The sequence below is a fragment of the Oncorhynchus mykiss genome, chromosome 7 (genome assembly GCF_057628025.1).
Source record: "Oncorhynchus mykiss isolate SJ-2025 chromosome 7, ASM5762802v1, whole genome shotgun sequence".
NCBI classification, from domain to species: Eukaryota; Metazoa; Chordata; class Actinopteri; order Salmoniformes; family Salmonidae; genus Oncorhynchus; species Oncorhynchus mykiss.
Window position 1 is genome coordinate 9,915,001 of NC_143028.1, and position 22,283 is coordinate 9,937,283.

General features: G+C 48.1%; 1 protein-coding gene across 1 annotated transcript in view; it reads right to left on the minus strand.

Moving 5' to 3' along the window:
* LOC110527385 (TRAF2 and NCK-interacting protein kinase) overlaps window positions 1–22,283 on the minus strand; it is a 54,838-nt gene that overhangs the window by 8,566 nt on the left and 23,989 nt on the right. Inside the window, 22 exon segments of the mRNA XM_036982688.2 lie at window positions 509–586; window positions 5,628–5,651; window positions 5,808–5,908; window positions 7,652–7,746; window positions 7,961–8,097; window positions 8,099–8,245; window positions 8,478–8,629; window positions 8,632–8,644; window positions 14,150–14,281; window positions 14,369–14,437; window positions 15,123–15,209; window positions 15,472–15,588; window positions 15,669–15,867; window positions 15,956–16,022; window positions 16,441–16,616; window positions 16,701–16,779; window positions 16,858–16,912; window positions 18,003–18,133; window positions 18,344–18,434; window positions 19,342–19,452; window positions 20,371–20,496; window positions 20,602–20,658. Of these exon segments, the coding sequence (XP_036838583.2) occupies window positions 509–586; window positions 5,628–5,651; window positions 5,808–5,908; window positions 7,652–7,746; window positions 7,961–8,097; window positions 8,099–8,245; window positions 8,478–8,629; window positions 8,632–8,644; window positions 14,150–14,281; window positions 14,369–14,437; window positions 15,123–15,209; window positions 15,472–15,588; window positions 15,669–15,867; window positions 15,956–16,022; window positions 16,441–16,616; window positions 16,701–16,779; window positions 16,858–16,912; window positions 18,003–18,133; window positions 18,344–18,434; window positions 19,342–19,452; window positions 20,371–20,496; window positions 20,602–20,658 (2,244 nt within the window).

Genomic DNA, 22,283 nt, shown 5'->3' on the forward strand with positions numbered 1-22,283 from the left:
AAAGTGTACACTATGAAGGTATACAGTCTGAAAGTGTACACTATGAAGGTATATAGTCTGAAAGTGTACACTATGAAGGTATAATATCTGAAAGTGGACACTATGAAGGTATACTGTCTGAAAGTGTACACTATGAAGGTATACAGTCTGAAAGTGTACACTATGAAGGTATATAGTCTGAAAGTGTACACTATGAAGGTATAATATCTGAAAGTGGACACTATGAAGGTATACTGTCTGAAAGTGTACACTATGAAGGTATACAGTCTGAAAGTGTACACTATGAAGGTATATAGTCTGAAAGTGTACACTATGAAGGTATACAGTCTGAAAGTGTACACTATGAAGGTATACTGTCTGAAAGTGTACACTATGAAGGTATACAGTCTGAAAGTGTACACTATGAAGGTATACTGTCTGAAAGTGTACACTATGAAGGTATACTGTCTGAAAGTGTACACTATGAAGGTATACTGTCTGAAAGTGGATATGCTTTGTCAAACATTACCTTTCTCACCTTCACTGGAGGTCTACTGCCCTCCTCTACCCTCAAATCTCTCAGCTCCTTAGCCAGCGCACTTAGGTCCTAAAGAGAGAGAGACAGAGAGAGAGAGAGAGAGAGAGAGAGAGAGAGAGAGAGAGAGAGAGAGAGAGAGAGAGAGAGAGAGAGAGAGAGAGAGAGAGAGAGAGAGAGAGAGAGAGAGAGAGAGAGAGAGAGAGAGAGAGAGCGACAGAGAGAGAGAGAGCGACAGAGAGAGAGAGAGAAGAGAGAGCGACAGAGAGAGCGACAGAGAGAGAGAGAGAGAGAGAGCGACAGAGAGAGCGAGCGACAGAGAGAGAGAGAGCGACAGAGAGAGAGAGAGCGACAGAGAGAGAGAGACAGAGAGAGCGACACAGAGAGAGCGACAGAGTGAGAGAGCGACAGAGTGAGAGCGCGACAGAGTGAGAGCGCGACAGAGTGAGAGAGCGACAGAGAGAGAGAGAGCGACAGAGAGAGAGAGAGCGACAGAGAGAGAGAGAGCGACAGAGAGAGAGAGAGCGACAGAGAGAGCGCGACAGAGAGAGAGAGAGAGAGCGACAGAGAGAGAGAGAGAGAATGAGAGAGAGAGAGTGACAGAGAGAGCGCGACAGAGAGAGCGCGACAGAGAGAGCGCGACAGAGAGAGCGCGACAGAGAGAGAGGGAGAGAAAAAAAAGAGAAAGTAAATACAAATGTGAATATTCTCTAACAGTCAAGAGGGTTGGGAGAGTCCAATTAACAGAGACAAAGGGGGAACTGAGAGAAGGACAGAACGAGATCAACTATCAGCATCAATGACTTCACGTCAAATAAACATTTGTGAACTCTGGAGAAAGATGTCCTAGTGAAAGACCAGCTAAAACAAAGATGTTATAAACCAATAAATCAAAAAACAATCTTCTAAAAAATAAAGGGGGTACATCCATGTCTGCATCCATCTAGCAAACACCCCCATGCTACCAGATGGCCCAGTCCCACAGCCCCATTCCCCCCAACTGGACCAAACCAATTCATACAGACAGGGTGGACCTCCACAAGCTCTTCCTAAACCACACACACCAGTTCCTACTAAAATAACCAATGTGCACAGAGTAATGAAGAGAAAGATATATTTTTTGTGTGTATTTAACTAGGCAAGTCAGTTAAGAACAAATTCTTATCTACAATGACAGTTTACCGGGGAACAGTGGGTTAATTGCCTTGTTCAGGGGCAGAACGGCAGATTTGTACCTTGTCAGCTCAGGGATTCAATCCAGCAACCTTTCGGTTACTGGCCCAACACTCTAACCACTAGGCTAGATGCTTTCAGCTCCCTGACACTTCAATTCACAAACATACTTCAGAATTCCAAAAGTCTGGTCAGACCTTCAAAGTTAAGTTGAGCTTACACACATCCCACTAAAGAAAGAAAGAAAGAAAGAAAGAAAGAAAGAAAGAAAGAAAGAGAAAGAGAGAGAGAAAGAGAGAGAGAAAGAGAGAGAGAAAGAGAGAGAGAAAGAGAGAGAGAAAGAGAGAAAGAGAGAGAGAAAGAGAGAGAGAGAGAGAGAGAGAGAGAGAGAAGGCTCTGCTCACACTTACTGGCCTGAGGGCAAACCACGACCAACAACATTGGACACTCTATGGAACAAAAAGCCTTCACTATATTATCCTGGAATATCCAAGGCCTGAGGTCATCTGCCTTTGGCCTAAAGAGCAGAAACCCAGACTTCACCAAAGAAATCGGTAATACAGACATTGTCATCCTGCAAGAAACCTGGTATAGAGGAGACGGACCCACTGGTTGCCCTCTAGGTTACAGAGAGCTGGTAGTCCCATCCACCAAACTACCAGGTGTGAAACAGGGAAGGGACTCAGGGGGTATGCTAATTTGGTATAGAGCAGACCTAACTCACTCCATTAAATTAATCAAAACAGGAACATTTTACATTTGGCTAGAAATTCAAAAGGAAATTATCCTAACAGAGAAAAATGTCCTCCTGTGTGCTACCTATATCCCCCCACTAGAATCCCCATATTTTAATGAAGACAGCTTCTCCATCCTGGAGGGGGAAATCAATCATTTCCAGGCCCAGGGACATGTACTAGTCTGTGGCGACCTAAATGCCAGAACCGGACAAGAACCTGACACCCTCAGCACACAGGGGGACAAACACCTGCCTGGAGGTGACAGCATTCCCTCCCACATATGCCCCCCTAGGCACAACTATGACAACATAACCAACAAAAACGGGTCACAACTTCGAGGGGACTCCTATGGTAGGTACACCTATAGCTCATCTCTTGGCAGTAGTACTGTAGACTACTTTATCACTGACCTCAACCCAGAGTCTCTCAGAGCGTTCACAGTCAGCCCACTGACACCCCTATCAGACCACAGCAAAATCACAGTCTACTTAAACAGAGCAATAATCATTCATGAGGCATCAAAGCCAAAGGAACTGAGTAACATTAAAAAATGCTATAGATGGAAGGAATGCAGTTTGGAAACCTACCAAAAAACAATTAGGCAACAACAAATTCAATCCCTTTTAGACAATTTCCTGGGTAAAACGTTCCGCTGTAATAGTGAAGGTGTAAACTTGGCAGTAGAAAATCTTAGCAGTATATTTGACCTCTCAGCTTCCCTATCAAATCTAAAAATCTCAAATAGAAAACCGAAAAAAATTAACAATAATGACAAATGGTTTGATGAAGAATGCAAAAATCTAAGAAAGAAATTGAGAAACCTGTCCAACCAAAAACATAGAGACCCGGAAAACCTGAGTCTACGCCTTCACTATGGTGAATCACTAAAACAATACAGAAATACACTACGGAAAAAGAAGGAACAGCATGTCAGAAATCAGCTCAATGCAATTGAAGAATCCATAGACTCTAACCACTTCTGGGAAAATTGGAAAACACTAAACAAACAACAACACGAAGAATTATCTATCAAAAATGGAGATGTATGGGTAAACCACTTCTCCAATCTTTTTGGCTCTATAACAAAGAATAAAGAACAAAAACATATACATGATCAAATACAGATCTTAGAATCAACTATTAAAGACTACCAGAACCCACTGGATTCTCCAATTACATTGAATGAGTTACAGGACAAAATAAAAACCCTCCAACCCAAAAAGGCCTGTGGTGTTGATGGTATCCTCAATGAAATGATCAAATATACAGACAACAAATTCCAATTGGCTATACTAAAACTCTTTAACATCATACTTAGCTCTGGCATCTTCCCCAATATTTGGAACCAAGGACTGATCACCCCAATCCAAAAAAGTGGAGACAAATTTGACCCCAATAACTACCGTGGAATATGTGTCAACAGTAACCTTGGGAAAATCCTCTGCATTATTATTAACAGCAGACTCGTACATTTCCTCAATGAAAACAATGTACTGAGCAAATGTCAAATTGGCTTTTTACCAAATTACCGTACAACAGACCATGTATTCACCCTGCACACCCTAATTGACAACCAAACAAACCAAAACAAAGGCAAAGTCTTCTCAATCTTCTCAAACTCAATCTGGCATGAGGGTCTGCTATACAAACTGAAGGAAAGTGGTGTTGGGGGTAAAACATACGACATTATAAAATCCATGTACACAAACAACAAGTGTGAGGTTAAAATTGGCAAAAAACACACACATTTCTTCACACAGGGTCGTGGGGTTAGACAGGGATGCAGCTTAAGCCCCACCCTCTTCAACATATATATCAACGAATTGGCGCGGGCACTAGAAAAGTCTGCAGCACCCGGCCTCACCCTGCTAGAATCCGAAGTCAAATGTCTGCTGTTTGCCGATGATCTGGTGCTTCTGTCACCAACCAAGGAGGGCCTACAGCAGCACCTAGATCTTATGCACAGATTCTGTCAGACCTGGGCCCTGACAGTAAATCTCAGTAAGACCAAAATAATGGTGTTCCAAAAAAGGTCCAGTCACCAGGACCACAAATACAAATTCCATCTAGACACTGTTGCCCTAGAGCACACAAAAAACTATACATACCACAGGTAACTTCCACAAAGCTGTGAACGATCTGAGAGACAAGGCAAGAAGGGCATTCTATGCCATCAAAATAAACATAAATTTCAACATACCAATTAGGATTTGGCTAAAAATACTTGAATCAGTCATAGAGCCCATTGCCCTTTATGGTTGTGAGGTCTGGGGTCCGCTCACCAACCAAGACTTCACAAAATGGGACAAACACCAAATTGAGACTCTGCACGCAGAATTCTGCAAAAATATCCTCCGTGTACAACGTAGAACACCAAATAATGCATGCAGAGCAGAATTAGGTCGATACCCACTAATTATCAAAATCCAGAAAAGAGCCGTCAAATTCTACAACCACCTAAAAGGAAGTCATTCACAAACCTTCCATAACAAAGCCATCACCTACAGAGAGATGAACCTGGAGAAGAGTCCCCTAAGCAAGCTGGTCCTGGGGCTCTGTTCACAAACACAAACACACCCTACAGAGCCCCAGGACAACAGCACAATTAGACCCAACCAAATCATGAGAAAACAAAAAGATAATTACTTGACACATTGGAAAGAATTAACAAAAAAACAGAGCAAACTAGAATGCTATTTGGCCCTAAACAGAGAGTACACAGCGGCAGAATACCTGACCACTGTGACTGACCCAAAATTAAGGAAAGCTTTGACTATGTACAGACTCAGTGAGCATAGCCTTGCTATTGAGAAAGGCCGCCGTAGGCAGACATGGCTCTCAAGAGAAGACAGGCTATGTGCTCACTGCCCACAAAATGAGGTGGAAACTGAGCTGCACTTCCTAACCTCCTGCCCAATGTATGACCATATTAGAGATACATATTTCCCTCAGATTACACAGAGAGACAGAGAGAGAGAGAGAGAGAGAGAGAGAGAGAGAGAGAGAGAGAGAGAGAGAGAGAGAGAGAGAGAGAGAGAGAGAGAGAGAGAGAGAGAGAGAGAGAGAGAGAGAGAGAGAGAGAGAGAGAGAGAGAGAGAGAGAGAGAGAGAGAGAGAGAGAGAGAGAGAGAGAGAGAGAGAGAGAGAGAGAGAGAGAGAGAGATAGATAGATAGATATATATATAAAGGGGAGAAGTCACTAACCTCATCTATGGCTTTCTTATAGCTCTGATAGAAGGGGATGAACAGCAGAAGAGATTGAGGAGGAGAGAAGGAAGGAGAAAGAGAGGGAGGAAAAGAGAAACATAAGCAGCAGAAGTGGAGAAAGCCTGACTCCCAGAAAGAATTGAGGTGTGTGTTTGCGTGTGAGTGTGTGTCACTCACGGCAGGTCTGCTGGGTCTGCCTGAGTCTCGCCCCTCCTCCGGTCTGATCCTGACCTCCTGAGTGGCTTCTGCTGGGGGGGAGGTCTCCTGGACTGGTGGACCTATCACAGCATAAGGGAGGAGTCAGCATCAATATTCACAAAGAGTATCAACAGACAAATACATGTACTCATCAGTCACATATATATACAGTGCCTTGCGAAAGTATTCGGCCCCCTTGAACTTTGCGACCTTTTGCCACATTTCAGGCTTCAAACATAAATATATAAAACTGTATTTTTTTGTGAAGAATCAACAACAAGTGGGACACAATCATGAAGTGGAACGACATTTATTGGATATTTCAAACTTTTTTAACAAATCAAAAACTGAAAAATTGGCCGTGCAAAATTATTCAGCCCCTTTACTTTCAGTGCAGCAAACTCTCTCCAGAAGTTCAGTGAGGATCTCTGAATGATCCAATGTTGACCTAAATGACTAATGATGATAAATACAATCCACCTGTGTGTAATCAAGTCTCCGTATAAATGCACCTGCACTGTGATAGTCTCAGAGGTCCGTTAAAAGTGCAGAGAGCATCATGAAGAACAAGGAACACACCAGCCAGGTCCGAGATACTGTTGTGAAGAAGTTTAAAGCCGGATTTGGATACAAAAAGATTTCCCAAGCTTTAAACATCCCAAGGAGCACTGTGCAAGCGATAATATTGAAATGGAAGGAGTATCAGACCACTGCAAATCTACCAAGACCTGGCCGTCCCTCTAAACTTTCAGCTCATACAAGGAGAAGACTGATCAGAGATGCAGCCAAGAGGCCCATGATCACTCTGGATGAACTGCAGAGATCTACAGCTGAGGTGGGAGACTCTGTCCATAGGACAACAATCAGTCGTATATTGCACAAATCTGGCCTTTATGGAAGAGTGGCAAGAAGAAAGCCATTTCTTAAAGATATCCATAAAAAGTGTCGTTTAAAGTTTGCCACAAGCCACCTGGGAGACACACCAAACATGTGGAAGAAGGTGCTCTGGTCAGATGAAACCAAAACTTGAACTTTTTGGCAACAATGCAAAACGTTATGTTTGGCGTAAAAGCAACACAGCTGAACACACCATCCCCACTGTCAAACATGGTGGTGGCAGCATCATGGTTTGGGCCTGCTTTTCTTCAGCAGGGACAGGGAAGATGGTTAAAATTGATGGGAAGATGGATGGAGCCAAATACAGGACCATTCTGGAAGAAAACCTGATGGAGTCTGCAAAAGACCTGAGACTGGGACGGAGATTTGTCTTCCAACAAGACAATGATCCAAAACATAAAGCAAAATCTACAATGGAATGGTTCAAAAATAAACATATCCAGGTGTTAGAATGGCCAAGTCAAAGTCCAGACCTGAATCCAATCGAGAATCTGTGGAAAGAACTGAAAACTGCTGTTCACAAATGCTCTCCATCCAACCTCACTGAGCTCGAGCTGTTTTGCAAGGAGGAATGGGAAAAATTTTCAGTCTCTCAATGTGCAAAACTGATAGAGACAAAACCCAAGCGTCTTACAGCTGTAATCGCAGCAAAAGGTGGCGCTACAAAGTATTAACTAAAGGGGGCTGAATAATTTTGCACGCCCAATTTTTCAGTTTTTGATTTGTTAAAAAAGTTTGAAATATCCAATAATAGTTCCACTTCATGATTGTGTCCCACTTGTTGTTGATTCTTCACAAAAAATACAGTTTTATATCTTTATGTTTGAAGCCTGAAATGTGACAAAAGGTCGCAAAGTTCAAGGGGGCCGAATACTTTCGCAAGGCACTGTATATGTATGTGTGTGTGTGTGTGTGTGTGTGTGTACCTCTCTGTGATGAAGGTGAGGATGAGGAGGAGGAGTGAGAGGACCTCTGTAGAGCAGTATCGAGACACAACTCTGAAGCTCTCAGGTCTGGATGACTGAAAGAACACACACACTGTTAATACACACTGTAATTACATATACAGTACACACACACCAGGGTTGGGGTCAATGCCATTTCATTTCAGTAAATGAAGTAAACCTAATTCCAATTCCTCATTGAAAAGCATTGAAGTGAAAAGCAATTTCAGTGCACTTCCTGAATTAACTGGAATTGAAATGGAATTGAGCCCGACCCTGACACACACACACCTGTCTCGTATGAGTCCCTGTGCGTTGGGGGAGTTTTTCCTCATCAGTGCTGGGGAGATGGAGGTGGTTCTCTGAGGGACCTTAGGGGGAAGCTCATCGTCCTCCCGGCTAGTGGTACGAGGTGGAGGGGCGGGGGTTCGAGTCAGAGGTGGGGTCAGAGTTCTGGCGGGGGGGCATGCCTCCCCCCTCCTCCCCTCTCCTCCCCATCCCTCCTGCCTCTCCCCCTCTGCTCTCCTGCAGAGACTGAGAGCCTGTCATGGTCTTCACTGGAATCAGGTGGGCCATCTAGAGAGAGAGAATGAGATAAAACACTGAATTATGGGAATGTCCGTTCTCATTTTCCTATTCCATCAGACAGACATACTGCTTGTTGACTGTAGTATAGGCTACAGCATAGTAGTATGCAATATCAAATACAATTACAGGTTGTGTGTATATTGTATATTTGTAAATGTCAACACACACAGACACGCACACACAGAGAGACAGACAGACGACAGAAGGGACAGACACACACCTGTGGTTCAACTGGGCGGTGTGTTGGTGGGGTGCGGGCCGGCTGCATCCCTGCAGTGCTGAAGGACTCGGAGCGAGGAGGCAGGGAGGCCTCAGAGACCCGGCTGGAGACGGCCTTATGCTGCAGCGCTGGAGAACTCTGTCTGTTCAGCTGGACCGCTCCTCCACCTGACACACATCATCATGATTATTAGACTACCTGGACATTACCAACAGGTTAATACGGTGTTGTCTACAGTGTTCTGAGGCAGGTTCATCATTGCATGTTGATCCGAGCAATCAATCATGCAATTAATGGTTAGAATCAACTGGTCCTCCTCTACAAGCTGTAACTGAGAGATGGAGAGAGCGCGGGGATGATAGAGAGAGAGCGAGCGGGGATAATAGAGAGAGAGCGAGCGGGGATGATAGAGAGAGAGCGAGCGGGGATGATAGCGAGAGAGCGAGCGGGGATGATAGAGAGAGCGAGCGGGGATGATAGAGAGAGCGAGCGGGGATGATAGAGAGAGCGAGCGGGGATGATAGAGAGAGAGCGAGCGGGGATGATAGAGAGAGAGCGAGCGGGGATGATAGAGAGAGAGCGCGGGGATGATAGAGAGAGCGAGCGGGGATGATAGAGAGAGCGAGCGGGGATGATAGAGAGAGCGAGCGGGGATGATAGGGAGAGAGAGCGGGGATGATAGGGAGAGAGTGAGGGGATGATAGGGAGAGAGTGAGGGGATGATAGGGAGAGAGCGGAGTTGGAGGAGAGGAGGAGAGGGGGATGGAGGAGAGTGGAGAGGGGGATGGAGGAGAGGAGGAAAGGTGGATGGAGGAGAGGGGGATGGAGGAGAGGAGGAGGAGGAGGAGGAGAGGGGGATGGAGGAGAGGCCGAGTTGGAGGAGAAGAGGGGGATGGAGGAGAGGGGGATGGAGGAGAGGGGGATGGAGGAGAGGAGGAGAGGGGGATGGAGGAGAGGCAGAGAGGGGGATGGAGGAGAGGCGGAGAGGGGGATGGAGGAGAGGAGGAGAGGGGGATGGAGGAGAGGAGGAGAGGAGGAGAGGGGGATGGAGGAGAGGTGGAGAGGGGGATGGAGGAGAGGGGGATGAGGGGGATGGAGGAGAGGAGGAGAGGAGGAGAGGAGGAGAGGGGGATGGGAGGAGAGGACGAGAGGGGGATGGAGGAGAGGTGGAGAGGGGGATGGAGGAGGGGGATGGAGGAGAAGAGGATGGGGAGAGGAGGAGAGGGGGATGGAGGAGAGGCCGAGTTGGAGGAGAAGAGGGGGATGGAGGAGAGGGGGATGGAGGAGATAAGGAGAGGGGGATGAGGAGAGGGGGATGGAGGAGAGGAGGACGGAGGAGAGGAGGAGAGGGGGATGGAGGGAGGAGGAGAGGGGGATGGAGGAGAGGGGGAAGAGGAGAGGGGACGGTGGAGAGGAGAATGGAGGAGAGGAGGACGGAGGAGAGGAGGAGAGGGGATGGAGGAGAGGAGGACGGAGGAGAGGAGGAGAGGGGATGGAGGAGAGGCGGAGAGGGGGATGGAGGAGAGGAGGAGAGGGAGATGAGGAGAGGGGGACGGTGGAGAGGAGAATGGAGGAGAGGAGGACGGAGGAGAGGAGGAGAGGGGGATGGAGGAGAGGAGGAGAGGGGGATGGAGGAGAGGCGGAGAGGGGGATGGAGGAGAGGGGAGAGGGGGATGGAGGAGAGGCGGAGAGGGGGAGGGAGGAGAGGGGGATGGGGATGGAGGAGAGGGGGATAGAGGAGAGGAGGATGGGGGAGAGGAGGAGAGGGGGATGAGGAGTGGGGAGAGGGGGATGGAGGAGACGCGGAGAGGGGGATGGAGGAGAGGAGGAGAGGGAGATGGGGATGGAGGAGAGGGGTTAGAGGAGAGGAGGATGGAGGAGAGAGGAGAGGGGATGGAGGAGAGGGTGAGAGGGGGATGGAGGAGAGGGGGATGGAGGAGAGGAGTAGAGGCGGATGGAGGAATGGGGGATAGAGGAGAGGAGGATGGAGGAGAGGAGGAGAGGGGGATGGAGGAGAGGGGGAGATGGGGATGGAGGAGACGCGGAGAGGGGGATGGAGGATGGAGGAGAGGGGGATGGAGGAGAGGGTGAGAGGGGGATGGAGGAGATGGGGATGGAGGAAAGGGGGATGGAGGAGAGGAGGAGGATGGAGGAGAGGGGGATGGAGGAGAGGAGGAGAGCGGGATGGAGGGAGGGGGATGGGGAGAGGAGGAGAGGCGGAGAGGGGGAGGGGGGAGAGGCAGAGAGGGGGATGGAGGAGAGGTGGAAAGGGGGATGGAGGAAGAGGGATCGAGGAGAGGTGGAGAGGGGGATGGAGGAGAGGGGGATGGAGGAGAGGGGGATCGAGGAGAGGGGGATGGAGGAGAGGCGGAGAGGGGATGGAGGAGAGGAGGATGGAGGAGAGGGTGAGAGGGGGATGAGGAGGAGAGGAGGAGAGGGGGATGGAGAAAGGGGGATGGAGGAGAGGAGGAGGATGGAGGAGAGGGGATGGAGGAGAGGAGAGAGGGCGATGGAGGGAGAGGCAGAGAGGGGGAGGGAGGAGAGGCAGAGAGGGGGATGGAGGAGAGGCAGAGAGGGGGATGGAGGAGAGGCAGAGAGGGGGATGGAGGAGAGGCGGAAAGGGGGATGGAGGAGAGGGGGATGGAGGAGAGGTGGAGAGGGGGATGGAGGAGAGGGGGATGGAGGAGAGGAGAATGGAGGAGAGGCGGAGAGGGGGATGGAGGAGAGGGGGATGGAGGAGAGGCGGAGAGGGGGATGGAGGAGAGGCGGAGTTGGAAGGTATCATTCTAGCAGAAAAGATAATCTGAAATGTTGAGAATCCATGTTGGTCTGTGATCCCAGAGAAAATATAGTCCACCACCGATTGGCCAGCACTAAAGAGAGTCCTGATTGGCCTCCACCCAGCACCAAGCTGAGACCTGATTGGCATTCACCCGGCTGAGACCTGATTGGCCAGCACCCATCACCAAGCTGAACTGCAATTGGCTAACTGACCGTAAACAGGATGTGACACGTATGGAGTCCTTGCTGTGACATCATCAACCTCCAGAAGGAGGGGCGGTTGGGGGGGAGGCACCCTGACAGAGAAGGAGTCTGGGGGGCTGGTTCTTCTAGATATTTGTTTTGATTGGATTGGGGACTTTCGGAGGTAGGTGGGTAAGGATGAACCAACTGAGCTTTATGAAGTTGAAACAATGTTGTAGTACAAAATAGTATAAAATATAGAAATGTATAATATTTTGATTTATCTACAAATATAATAAAGAATATATGTCTGTCAGTCTGTCAGTCTGTCAGTCTGTCAGTCTGTCAGTCTGTGTGTGTGTCCGTGTGTGTGTGTGTCTGTGTCTGTCTGTCTATCTATCTGTGTGTCTGTCTGTCTATCTATCTATGTCTGTCTGTGTGTCTATCTATCTGTCTGTCGGTGTGTCTATCTATCTGTCTGTCTGTGTGTCTATCTATCTGTCTGTCTGTGTGTCTATCTATCTGTCTGTCTGTCTGTGTGTCTATTTATCTGTCTATCTATCCATCTATCTATCTATCTGTCTGTCTGTGTGTCTATCTATCTGTCTGTCTGTGTGTCTATCTATCTGTCTGTCTGTGTGTCTATCTATCTGTCTGTCTGTGTGTCTATCTATCTGTCTGTCTGTGTGTCTATCTATCTGTCTGTCTGTGTGTCTATCTATCTATCCGTCTATCTATCCGTCTATCTATCCGTCTATCTGTCAGTCCGTCCGTCCGTCCGTCCGTCTGTCCGTCTGTCTGTCCGTCTGTCCGTCTGTCCGTCTGTCCGTCTGTCTGTCTGTCTGTCTGTCTGTCTGTGTGGCTAGTGGCTAGCAGCTAGTGGTCTGATAGTGAGCTGGGACTGGGAGCCGAAGGGGGAGCCACCGGGAGATGGGTCAGGAGAACACAAAGGGGTGAGGTAGGGGGAGGAGCAGGGTGTGAGATACTGGGAGTGGTAGAATGGAGCTGGAGGGGAATTGAGGGAGAGATGACATGGGGACTCAGGTCGGGAGTGTGAGGGGGAGATTCCGGCTGAGGTTTGGGGTGAGGTTCTAGGTGACCCTCGGGGCGAGAGGCCCATCCAATTTAAGGCTAAAACTAACTGTTTCAGAGGACCTGAGCTCTTACCAGGAGAACGAAGGGGGGAGAAAGAGAGGGAGGACTGAGAGAGGGATGATAGCTTGGATCTAATGGGCATGGCCTGGGCCAGGTGTGATCTGAGCATGTTAGCTGGAGCAGAGGAAGTCAGGTCCAGGTTAGAGGTCGTGACCTCATCATCATCACTGACCTCTGACTTCACTCTGTTCAGAGGGGGAGGTGCCCAGCCGGGGACTTGGAGGAACGGACTCTGCTTGGAGGATTCAGGAGCCAGGAAGTGATTTTGATTGGAGGACAGGAAAGGGCGTAGCCGGCCTGCCGGTGCAGAGGCTGAGAGGTCAGGGGTTAGGGGTCGGGGGTAGAGGTCAGAATTCGTATGACCCCCATAGGATCCCAACAGACTCTCATGGCTGGAAGCCATCCTCAAACCCCCCACACCTCCCTCTCTACCCCTTTCCCTCTCCTCCTCTCTATACCTCCAACAATCCAACTCCCTCTTTTCTAGTTCCTCCATTTCTATATCTAGTTCATCTATTTCTACATCTAGTATACGACAGGGAAACAGAGAGCTGCCTCTAAGATCATGATCAGGAGAGGGGTAGAGGAAAGAAGAATTAGAATGAGAGGAGGAAGAGGAGTCTATTTCTACATCTATGTCATTTACTTCTATGTCTATTCTACGACAGGGGGAGATGGAGCTGCCACTACGGCCACTGACCCATATCTGCCCCTGGTCTTTCACCCCCAGGTTATGTCCCTGGTTGGGGCTGGAGCTGGGTGCCCAGGCTGGCCCATTGAGGGCCTCTTGTTTAGGGGCTTGGGGATTAGAGATGGGGCTCTCTTTTGGGGCTTGGTTGGGTTTGGGGTTAGGGCTGGGGCCTCGGTTAAAGCCAGCCTGTTGCCCCTTCCCATTATGCTTTAGCCCCTGGTTGGGGTTGTGTTGTGGCCCTGGGTGTTTAGGTCTGGGACTGCGTCCTCGGTCTTGCTGACCAGCCTTCTGACCGGCTTCGCTAGGCCCTTTTGGCCTCCCCTTGTTGTGTGGTACCCCCTGGTGGTTGGCTCCGGTATTGCGTCCTCTTTCTTTCTGTCTGACCACCCTCTGATCGGCTTTCTGAGCTCTCATCTCTCTAACCTGCTGGCTGATCTCCTGTTTCAGAACAGGATCTACTAGATCCCTGGTCTCCAGGGAGATACGGATGTGAGGGGGAGGGGTGGGGTCGGAGGGGGCTCGGCGAGGGAGGTTGGCGTGGGAGGGAATGGGGGATGAAGGTTGGTTGAAGGAGTGACTTTGTCTGAGGAAAGGGCGGGGTGAGATGATCTGGGGGTGTGGCTGCTGCTTCAAGACCTGTAGACAAGGTGGGGCAGAAGTTAAACAAGCACACACACACACACACACACACACACACACACACACACGAGAACTGTAACAGAAGAACACAATATCTTGTTCCGATCCACGCTGTATGCACCACTACACAGACAATGTTGTAGTTAGACTGAGACTGTACTCATGATCTTCAGTTATGAATGTTATCCAGAGACCAGAGTTTCTCCAGAGTCTGTGTGTGTACCTCTTTAGCCCATGCAGGTTTGTCAGTAGGACTAGCTGAGTCTTTATAGTGATACAGAGGTTTCTTCTCGCCTGGTCGGCCATCTTGGTTTTGTTGTTGTTGCTGCTGTTGTAGAGACACCAGGTAGGCTCTCTACAAAACAAATAGGCAACAGTTGACCATCTCTTCAATTATTCAACACCATTGTTATATGACATCATCATAAGAGCCAAGTGTTACCTCCTGTTGTAACTGTCTCTGTAGTCTCTCGGCTTGATGTTGTTCCTCAATCTGCTTACGCTTATACTCCTATGGACACACACACACACACACACACACACACACACATGGAAGGCTGTTATTATCCGATCTTAACCAAATCACTATCATGACAGCACAGAGCCAAGCAACAGAGACACATGACACACATGACCAATAGCATCACTCCACACAGGACAGGTTGACCAATAGGATCCATACAGGACAGGGCTCACAGGGACGTTCCATGATCCATGTACAAATTACCTGGACTAACCTGCACACCGGCTCGGTGTTACTTTTTACTACATTTTTTACTTTAGTTTATTTAGCAAATATTTTCTTAACTCTATTTCTTGAACTGCATTGTTGGTTTTAAGGGCTTGTAAGTAAGCTTTTCACGGTAAGGTCTACACCTGTCGTATTCGGCGCATGTGACAAATAAAATGTGATGTGATTTGATGGGGCTGGGGAGGGGGGTTCCTTGCAGGGTAAGGACTTGCAGAGAGGAACGAGGAACAACAAACACTGGACACAGGGACAAAGTACAGGTCTACATCCCAGGCTCTGTAGCTGTAGTTTCACAGGGTTGAGGGGTCAGACTTCAGAGGAGGGGGGTAGGTAGATGTACACATGCAAGGTATACAATGGTCATGCTCCTGTAGAAGTTATTGAGGGGTCAGGGGTGAGAGGTCAGGGGTATATATACATAGACATGCAGGGGTAACAGTGTTACCAGCAGTAGAGCCTGCTCCTGTAGAAGCTGTTGCTGTAGGATCTCTAACTGTCTCTGTTCCTCCTCCAGCTGTCTACGGATATACTCCTATCACAACGCAGCATGGAGGGAAGGAGAGAACAGGAAACAGAAAGAGAGAGTCAGACAGAGATGTACTCCTAATGCAGCATGGAGGGAAGGAGAGAACAGGAAACAGAAAGAGAGAGTCAGACAGAGATGTACTCCTAATGCAGCCTGGAGGGAAGGAGAGAACAGGAAACAGAGAGAACAAGAGAGATATACTCCTATACACCGTAGCAGCAGGAAGAGAGAGAACAAGAGGACTTCAGGAGGAAGTCAAAGTGTGTACCTGTTCTCTCTCCGCGTGCCTCCTCTCCTCATCTCTCCGTAGTTGTTCCATCTCCTCATAGCGCCTCCTCTGTTCTCTCTCCTGCTGCTTCCTCAACTCACGCTCCCTGCACTGTTGCTGTTGGACAGAAAAAGAGAGGTAAACATGTGTGTGTGTGTGCGTGGGTGTGTGTGTGTGTATGTATGAGTGTGTCCTACCTCCTCCAGTCTCCTCCTCTGCTCTTTCTGCTCCTCTATGCGTTTCTGTCGTTCGGCCAGTAGGAGGCGCTTGTGTTCCTCGTTCTGCTGTTGTTCCAACTGCTGGCGCCTCAGAGCCTCAGAGCGTTCCTTATTGGCCAGCTGCAGACGCAGGAAGTCCCGCCTTAACGTCGACTCACCAGGGATGTTAATGATTGAGCTGGGGAAGGACCAGCCAGAAGAGTGTGTCAGTGGAAATTGGACCAATGAGAGACTGTGTTTGTTGTGTGTGTGTGTGTCTGTGTTACCTTGGCTCCCCCACGTCTCGCTCCTCTTCCTCCTCTTCACTCCCGCTGTACTCATATTCTGTCTCATCTGCAGAAGAACACACACACCAGTCGGTTATAGTGGGCTAACACATCAGATCTCCCAGGAGGAGAAGTGACCTAACACATCAGATCTCTCAGGAGTAGAAGTGTCCTAACACATCAGATCTCTCAGGAGGAGAAGTGACCTAACACATCAGATCTCTCAGGGGGAGAAGTGACCTAACACATCAGATCTCCCAGGAGGAGAAGTGACCTAACACATCAGATCTCTCAGGAGGAGAAGTGACCTAACACATCAGATCTCTCAGGAGGAGAAGTGACCTAACACATCAGATCTCCCAGGAGGAGAAGTGGCCTAACACATGAGATCTCTCAGGAGGAGAAGTGACCTAACACATCAGATCTCTCAGGAGAAGTGAGCATCATACTCTATTTGTGTTCCAGACTACTGATATCTGTCTCACCCCTCTCTCCACGTTTCTTCTTGGTTCTGTCGATGTGGTCCTTCAGTTGGATGCGGATCTGTCGTTCGTTGGGCAGCTCTCTGATGAAGGGGTGCTTCAACAGCTGCTCTGTGCTGGGTCTCTGACCATGACTCTTCACCAAGCAACTCTCAATGAAGGACTGGAACTTCTTAGACCTGAAAGTTATTATTATTATTATTTTTAATTTTTTCTTCGTAATAATCAGGATATTAGTGTGTGTGTGTGTGATGCAGACTCACCACTTCTTGGACTTGAGTCTGGGGGCGGGGTTTCGTGGGATCAGGAAGAGGGCTCTCATTGGGTGCATGTCACACAACGCTGCAGACGGACAGAAAATAGTTAATACCAGTGTGTGTGTGTGTGTGTGTGTGTCTGTGTGTGTGTGTCCATACTTACGAGGGGCTCCTTCTGCCATTTCTATAGCTGTTATACCCAGAGACCACAGGTCACTCTAAGAGAGAGAGAGAGAGAGAGAGAGAGAGAGGGACACAGAGAGAGAGGAGGGGGAGAGAGATAGAGAGAGAGAGAGAGAGAGAGGGAGGGACACAGACAGAGAGAGAGAGAGAGAGAGAGAGAGAGAGGGAGGGACACAGACAGAGAGAGAGAGAGAGAGAGAGAGAGAGAGAGAGAGAGAGAGAGAGAGAGAGAGAGAGAGAGAGAGAGAGAGAGAGAGAGAGAGAGAGAGAGAGAGAGAGAGAGAGAGAGAGAGAGAGAGAGAGAGAGAGAGAGAGACACAGAGTAGAGAGAGGGAGGGACACAGAGAGAGAGGGAGAGACACAGAGAGAGAGAGAGAGACACAGAGAGAGAGGGAGAGACACAGAGAGAGGGAGAGACACAGAGAGAGAGGGAGAGAGAGAGAGAGAGAGAGAGAGAGAGAGACACACAGAGAGAGAGAGAGAGAGAGAGAGAGAGAGAGAGAGAGAGAGAGAGGGGGAGGGACACAGAGAGAGAGTAGAGAGAGGGAGGGACACGGAGAGACACAGAGAGAGAGGGAGAGGGAGAGAGAGAGAGAGGGACACAGAGAGAGAGGAGAGAGAGGGAGGGACACAGAGAGAGAGAGATAGAGAGAGAGAGGGAGGGACACAGACAGAGAGAGAGAGAGAGAGAGAGAGAGAGAGAGAGAGGGAGGGACACAGAGAGAGAGTAGAGGGAGGGAGGGACACAGAGAGAGAGGGAGGGACACAGAGAGAGAGGGAGAGACACAGAGAGAGAGGAGAGACACAGAGAGAGAGGGAGAGAGAGAGAGAGAGAGAGAGAGCGAGGCACACACAGAGAGAGAGAGAGAGAGAGAGAGAGAGAGAGAGGGACACAGAGAGAGAGTAGAGAGAGGGAGAGAGAGAGAGAGAGGGAGGGACACAGAGAGAGAGAGAGGGAGAGAGAGAGAGAGAGAGGGAGGGACACAGAGAGCGAGAGAGGGAGAGAGAGAGAGCGAGGGAGAGAGAGAGAGAGAGAGAGAGAGGACAAGTGAGAGCACTGAGTCAGGAGGAAATAAATACATGAAGGGACAAAACACAATGTGTGAAGCAGAGTATTCTGGGTACCTTAAAGTCGTAGGTGGCCTCAGGGTTCTCGTCGCAGGCTATGACCTCAGGAGCCATCCAATAGGGAGTCCCGATGAAGGTGTTCCTCTTCCCCACCGTCCGGTCCAGCTGGGCGCTCACACCAAAGTCCACTGACCAGAGACCAATCAACATATCAATCAATTACTCACTCACTCAGTCAGTCAATTATTTGACCTATCTGTCTGGTGCATGATCAATGTGGAAACTGAAGAAGGTGACATATTCAGCAATTCTGGGTAGGACAATGGAATTTGTCTTCAAAAATACATATTTTATTATTAAAACCAACAAATGCCTTTGTGTCAGTCTGTTTGTCTCACCCAGTTTGACCTCTGCGTTCTCCGTCAGCAGGACGTTCTGACCCTTGATGTCTCTGTGGATGACCTTGTGCTGGTGGAGATGGGTTAGACCCTGGAGAGAGAGAGGTAGAGAGAGAGGTAGAGAGAGAGGTGGAGAGAGAGGTGGAGAGAGAGGTGGAGAGAGAGGTGGAGAGTTACAGGATGAGAGGTAGAGAAAGGTAGAGAAAGAGAGGTAGAGAGAGGTAGAGAGAGAGGTAGAGAAAGAGAGGTAGAGAGAGTAGGAGAGAGAGGTAGAGAAGGAGAGGTAGAGAAAGAGAGGTAGAGAAAGAGAGGTAGAGAAAGAGAGAGGAGACAGGTAGAGAAAGAGGTAGAGAGAGAGGTAGAGAGAGAGAGGTAGAGAGAGAGAGGTAGAGAGAGAGAGGTAAAGAGAGAGAGGAGAGAGAGAGAGAGAGAGAGAGAGAGAGAGAGAGGTAGGGAGAGAGAGAGAGAGAGAGAGAGAGAGAGAGAGAGAGAGAGAGAGAGACAGAGAATGGGATGAAGAGAGAGATATGATTGGTAATTTCAGATCACTCTGAATTTGTTGGTTGTATTGTTCTATAGTAGTATACCAGTAGAAATATGATGTAGTATTAAACGTACTTCACTACTGTAATAGTATAATTGTAGTAGTGCTGAGCGATGTGCTTTTTGAGGTAGAGTTTTTTAAAATTATCACGGTTTTTGATTTCAATGATTTATTTTTACATTAAATGCAGTAAATGCACTATGCTTTTCACTTACTAACCATAATTTATTGACTTTACTTAAATAAAATATTATTTCATTCCAAGTCTCATCTCTATAGAGCTACAGGCTACATTTTACCAACTACAATCACTTAGATCATGTAATTCAGGTAGAGATACCTAGAAATGTCATTTCAATAACTGAACTGATGTTAGTCAACTAGTTGTTGAAAAAACTCAAAATAACCGAAATGTTGGTTAATCTCTCAGCACTAAATCTTTAGCAATACTTACCCTGAGGATCTCTCTGCAGATGTAGGCAGTCCACTCCTCCTTCAGTGAGTTCCCCTTGGTGTTCTTAATCAGATCTGTTATTGAGCCCGCCCCACAGAACTCCATCACCAACTACAGAGACAGGGAGAGACAGGGAGAGACAGAGAGAGACAGAGAGAGACAGAGAGAGACAGAGAGAGACAGAGAGACAGAGAGACAGAGAGACAGAGAGAGACAGAGAGACAGAGAGACAGAGAGAAAGAGACAGAGAGAGAGAGACAGAGAGAGACAGAGAGAGACAGAGAGAGAGATAGAGACAGAGACAGAGAGAGACCGAGAGAGAGAGAGAGACAGAGAGAGACCGAGAGAGAGAGAGACAGAGACAGAGACAGAGAGAGACCGAGAGAGAGAGAGACAGAGAGAGACAGAGACAGAGACAGAGAGAGACCGAGAGAGAGAGAGAGACAGAGAGAGACCGAGAGAGAGAGAGACAGAGACAGAGACAGAGAGAGACCGAGAGACAGAGAGGGACAGAGAGGGACAGAGAGAGAGAGAGACAGAGAGAGACCGAGAGAGAGAGAGACCGAGAGAGAGAGACAGAGAGACACAGAGAGACAGAGAGAGACACAGAGAGACAGAGAGAGACAGAGAGAGACACAGAGAGACAGAGAGAGACAGAGAGAGAGAGAGACAGAGAGAGAGAGAGAGAGAGACAGAGAGAGAGACAGAGAGAGAGACAGAGAGAGAGATAGAGAGAGAGACAGAGAGAGAGAGAGACAGAGAGAGAGAGAGACAGAGAGAGAGACAGAGAGAGAGACAGAGAGAGAGGCAGAGAGAGAGGCAGAGAGAGAGAGACAGACAGAGAGAGAGACAGACAGAGAGAGAGACAGACAGAGAGAGAGAGACAGAGAGAGAGACAGACAGAGAGACCGAGAGAGAGAGACAGATAGACAGAGAAAAGGGTTACCACACACACCTGTGCACATACGCATGCAGGCGCACATGGATGCAAACACACACACACACACACATACACACACACACACACACCCATAGCTGGTCGTCGATGCCAGGAGGGTTCTTCTTGACGAAGGCACCGTAGTAGGTGGCAATGTTCCGATGGTGGCTGTACTTCTTCAACATGTTGATCTCCCCTTTAATCTCCTCTTCCTCATCCTGGAACACACACACATTACAACGATGCTCACACACACACACACATATGCACCTTAGAATGTGTGTGTGTGTGTGTGTGTATAATTATGTATGTGTGTCACTTACCCCGGTGACATCCATGACCTTGATGGCCGCAAGTTGCCCTGTCTTGACATGACGACCCTGAGACAGATAGAAGATCATTAGTTGCCCTGTCTTGACATGACGACCCTGAGACTGATAGAAGATCATTAGTTGCCCTGTCTTGACATGACGACCCTGAGACAGATAGAAAATCATTAGTTGCCCTGTCTTGACATGACGACCCTGAGACAGATAGAAGATCATTAGTTGCCCTGTCTTGATGTGACGACCCTGAGACAGATAGAAGATCATTAGTTGAGGACCGACTCTTAAAGGAAAGCTCCACCCAGAAACCATCTTTAGGTATTTGTGTCATTAGTTGAGGACCGACTCTTAAAGGAAAGCTCCACCCAGAAACGATCTTTAGGTATTTGTGTCATTAGTTGAGGACCGACTCTTAAAGGAAAGCTCCACCCAGAAACCATCTTTAGGTATTTGTGTCATTAGTTGAGGACCGACTCTTAAAGGAAAGCTCCACCCAGAAACGATCTTTAGGTATTTGTGTCATTAGTTGAGGACCGACTCTTAAAGGAAAGCTCCACCCAGAAACCATCTTTAGGTATTTGTGTCATTAGTTGAGGACCGACTCTTAAAGGAAAGCTCCACCCAGAAACCATCTTTAGGTATTTGTGTCATTAGTTGAGGACCGACTCTTAAAGGAAAGCTCCACCCAGAAACCATCTTTAGGTATTTGTGTCATTAGTCCATTGTTGACATGGTCTCAAAAAGTGTTGCTCTGTCAGAAATCCTGTTTTCAAGATATGTCAACTTTCAAAATGCACATGATGCATTAAATGATGCAAGACGCGTCACACAGGGATGACTTCTTCTATTTTGAAGGTTTCATATCTTGAAAACGTGACAAACGCTGACAAGCAAAACATTTTGTGACTACGTCAAGAGGACTAAAGGGAAAAAATAATAAAAGGACTAATGAAACTAATGATTGTTTTAGGGTGGAGTTTTCTACTAATGTTGATCATTAACGAGAATAGCAGCAGGAAACAGGCGAGGGAGAAATGTTCATACTTGAATGAGCCTAGTTCTAGGAGAGAATAAAGAACAGAATCAGAATAGAAGAGACATTAATGAAGAGAAGAGGGGATGAGGGAAGGGGAGGATGTGGGGAATTAAGTAACGACTAGCCACAGGCCAAAGAGCTACCACTCCGACACATACAGGCTACAGTAGAGTCCATATGTTTCACCACGCACACACACACTTACACACATGTTCTTGGAGACATATTTTTCTTTTAGGATCAGTCCCAATTCCACAACTACAAAAGTCTCTTTGTTTGAAAAAAACAACAGAATTACTCCCAGAATAAAGCAGTCTATGGACCTCAAAGTCCACACACACACACACACACACACACACACACACACACACACGTTGGTGGGGTGTGTGTGTGTCAGCTCTCATAGCAAGGAAAGCCCTTCTCTTCCCTAAGCCGACTCATTCGGAATGTAAAGCGTTGTTCCTTTTTTCATTCGTTAATTCGTTATTCTCGCATGCCTTCCTGACCTAGATCTGCTGTCTGAAGCCTCATAGCCCCAACCAGCTGACGAGTGTGTGCGCAATTGCTTGTGTGTGTGGGTTTGTGTGTGTGTGTGTGCGTCCACTGCCAACTCCATTACACAGATCCCCTCAGACACATTTAC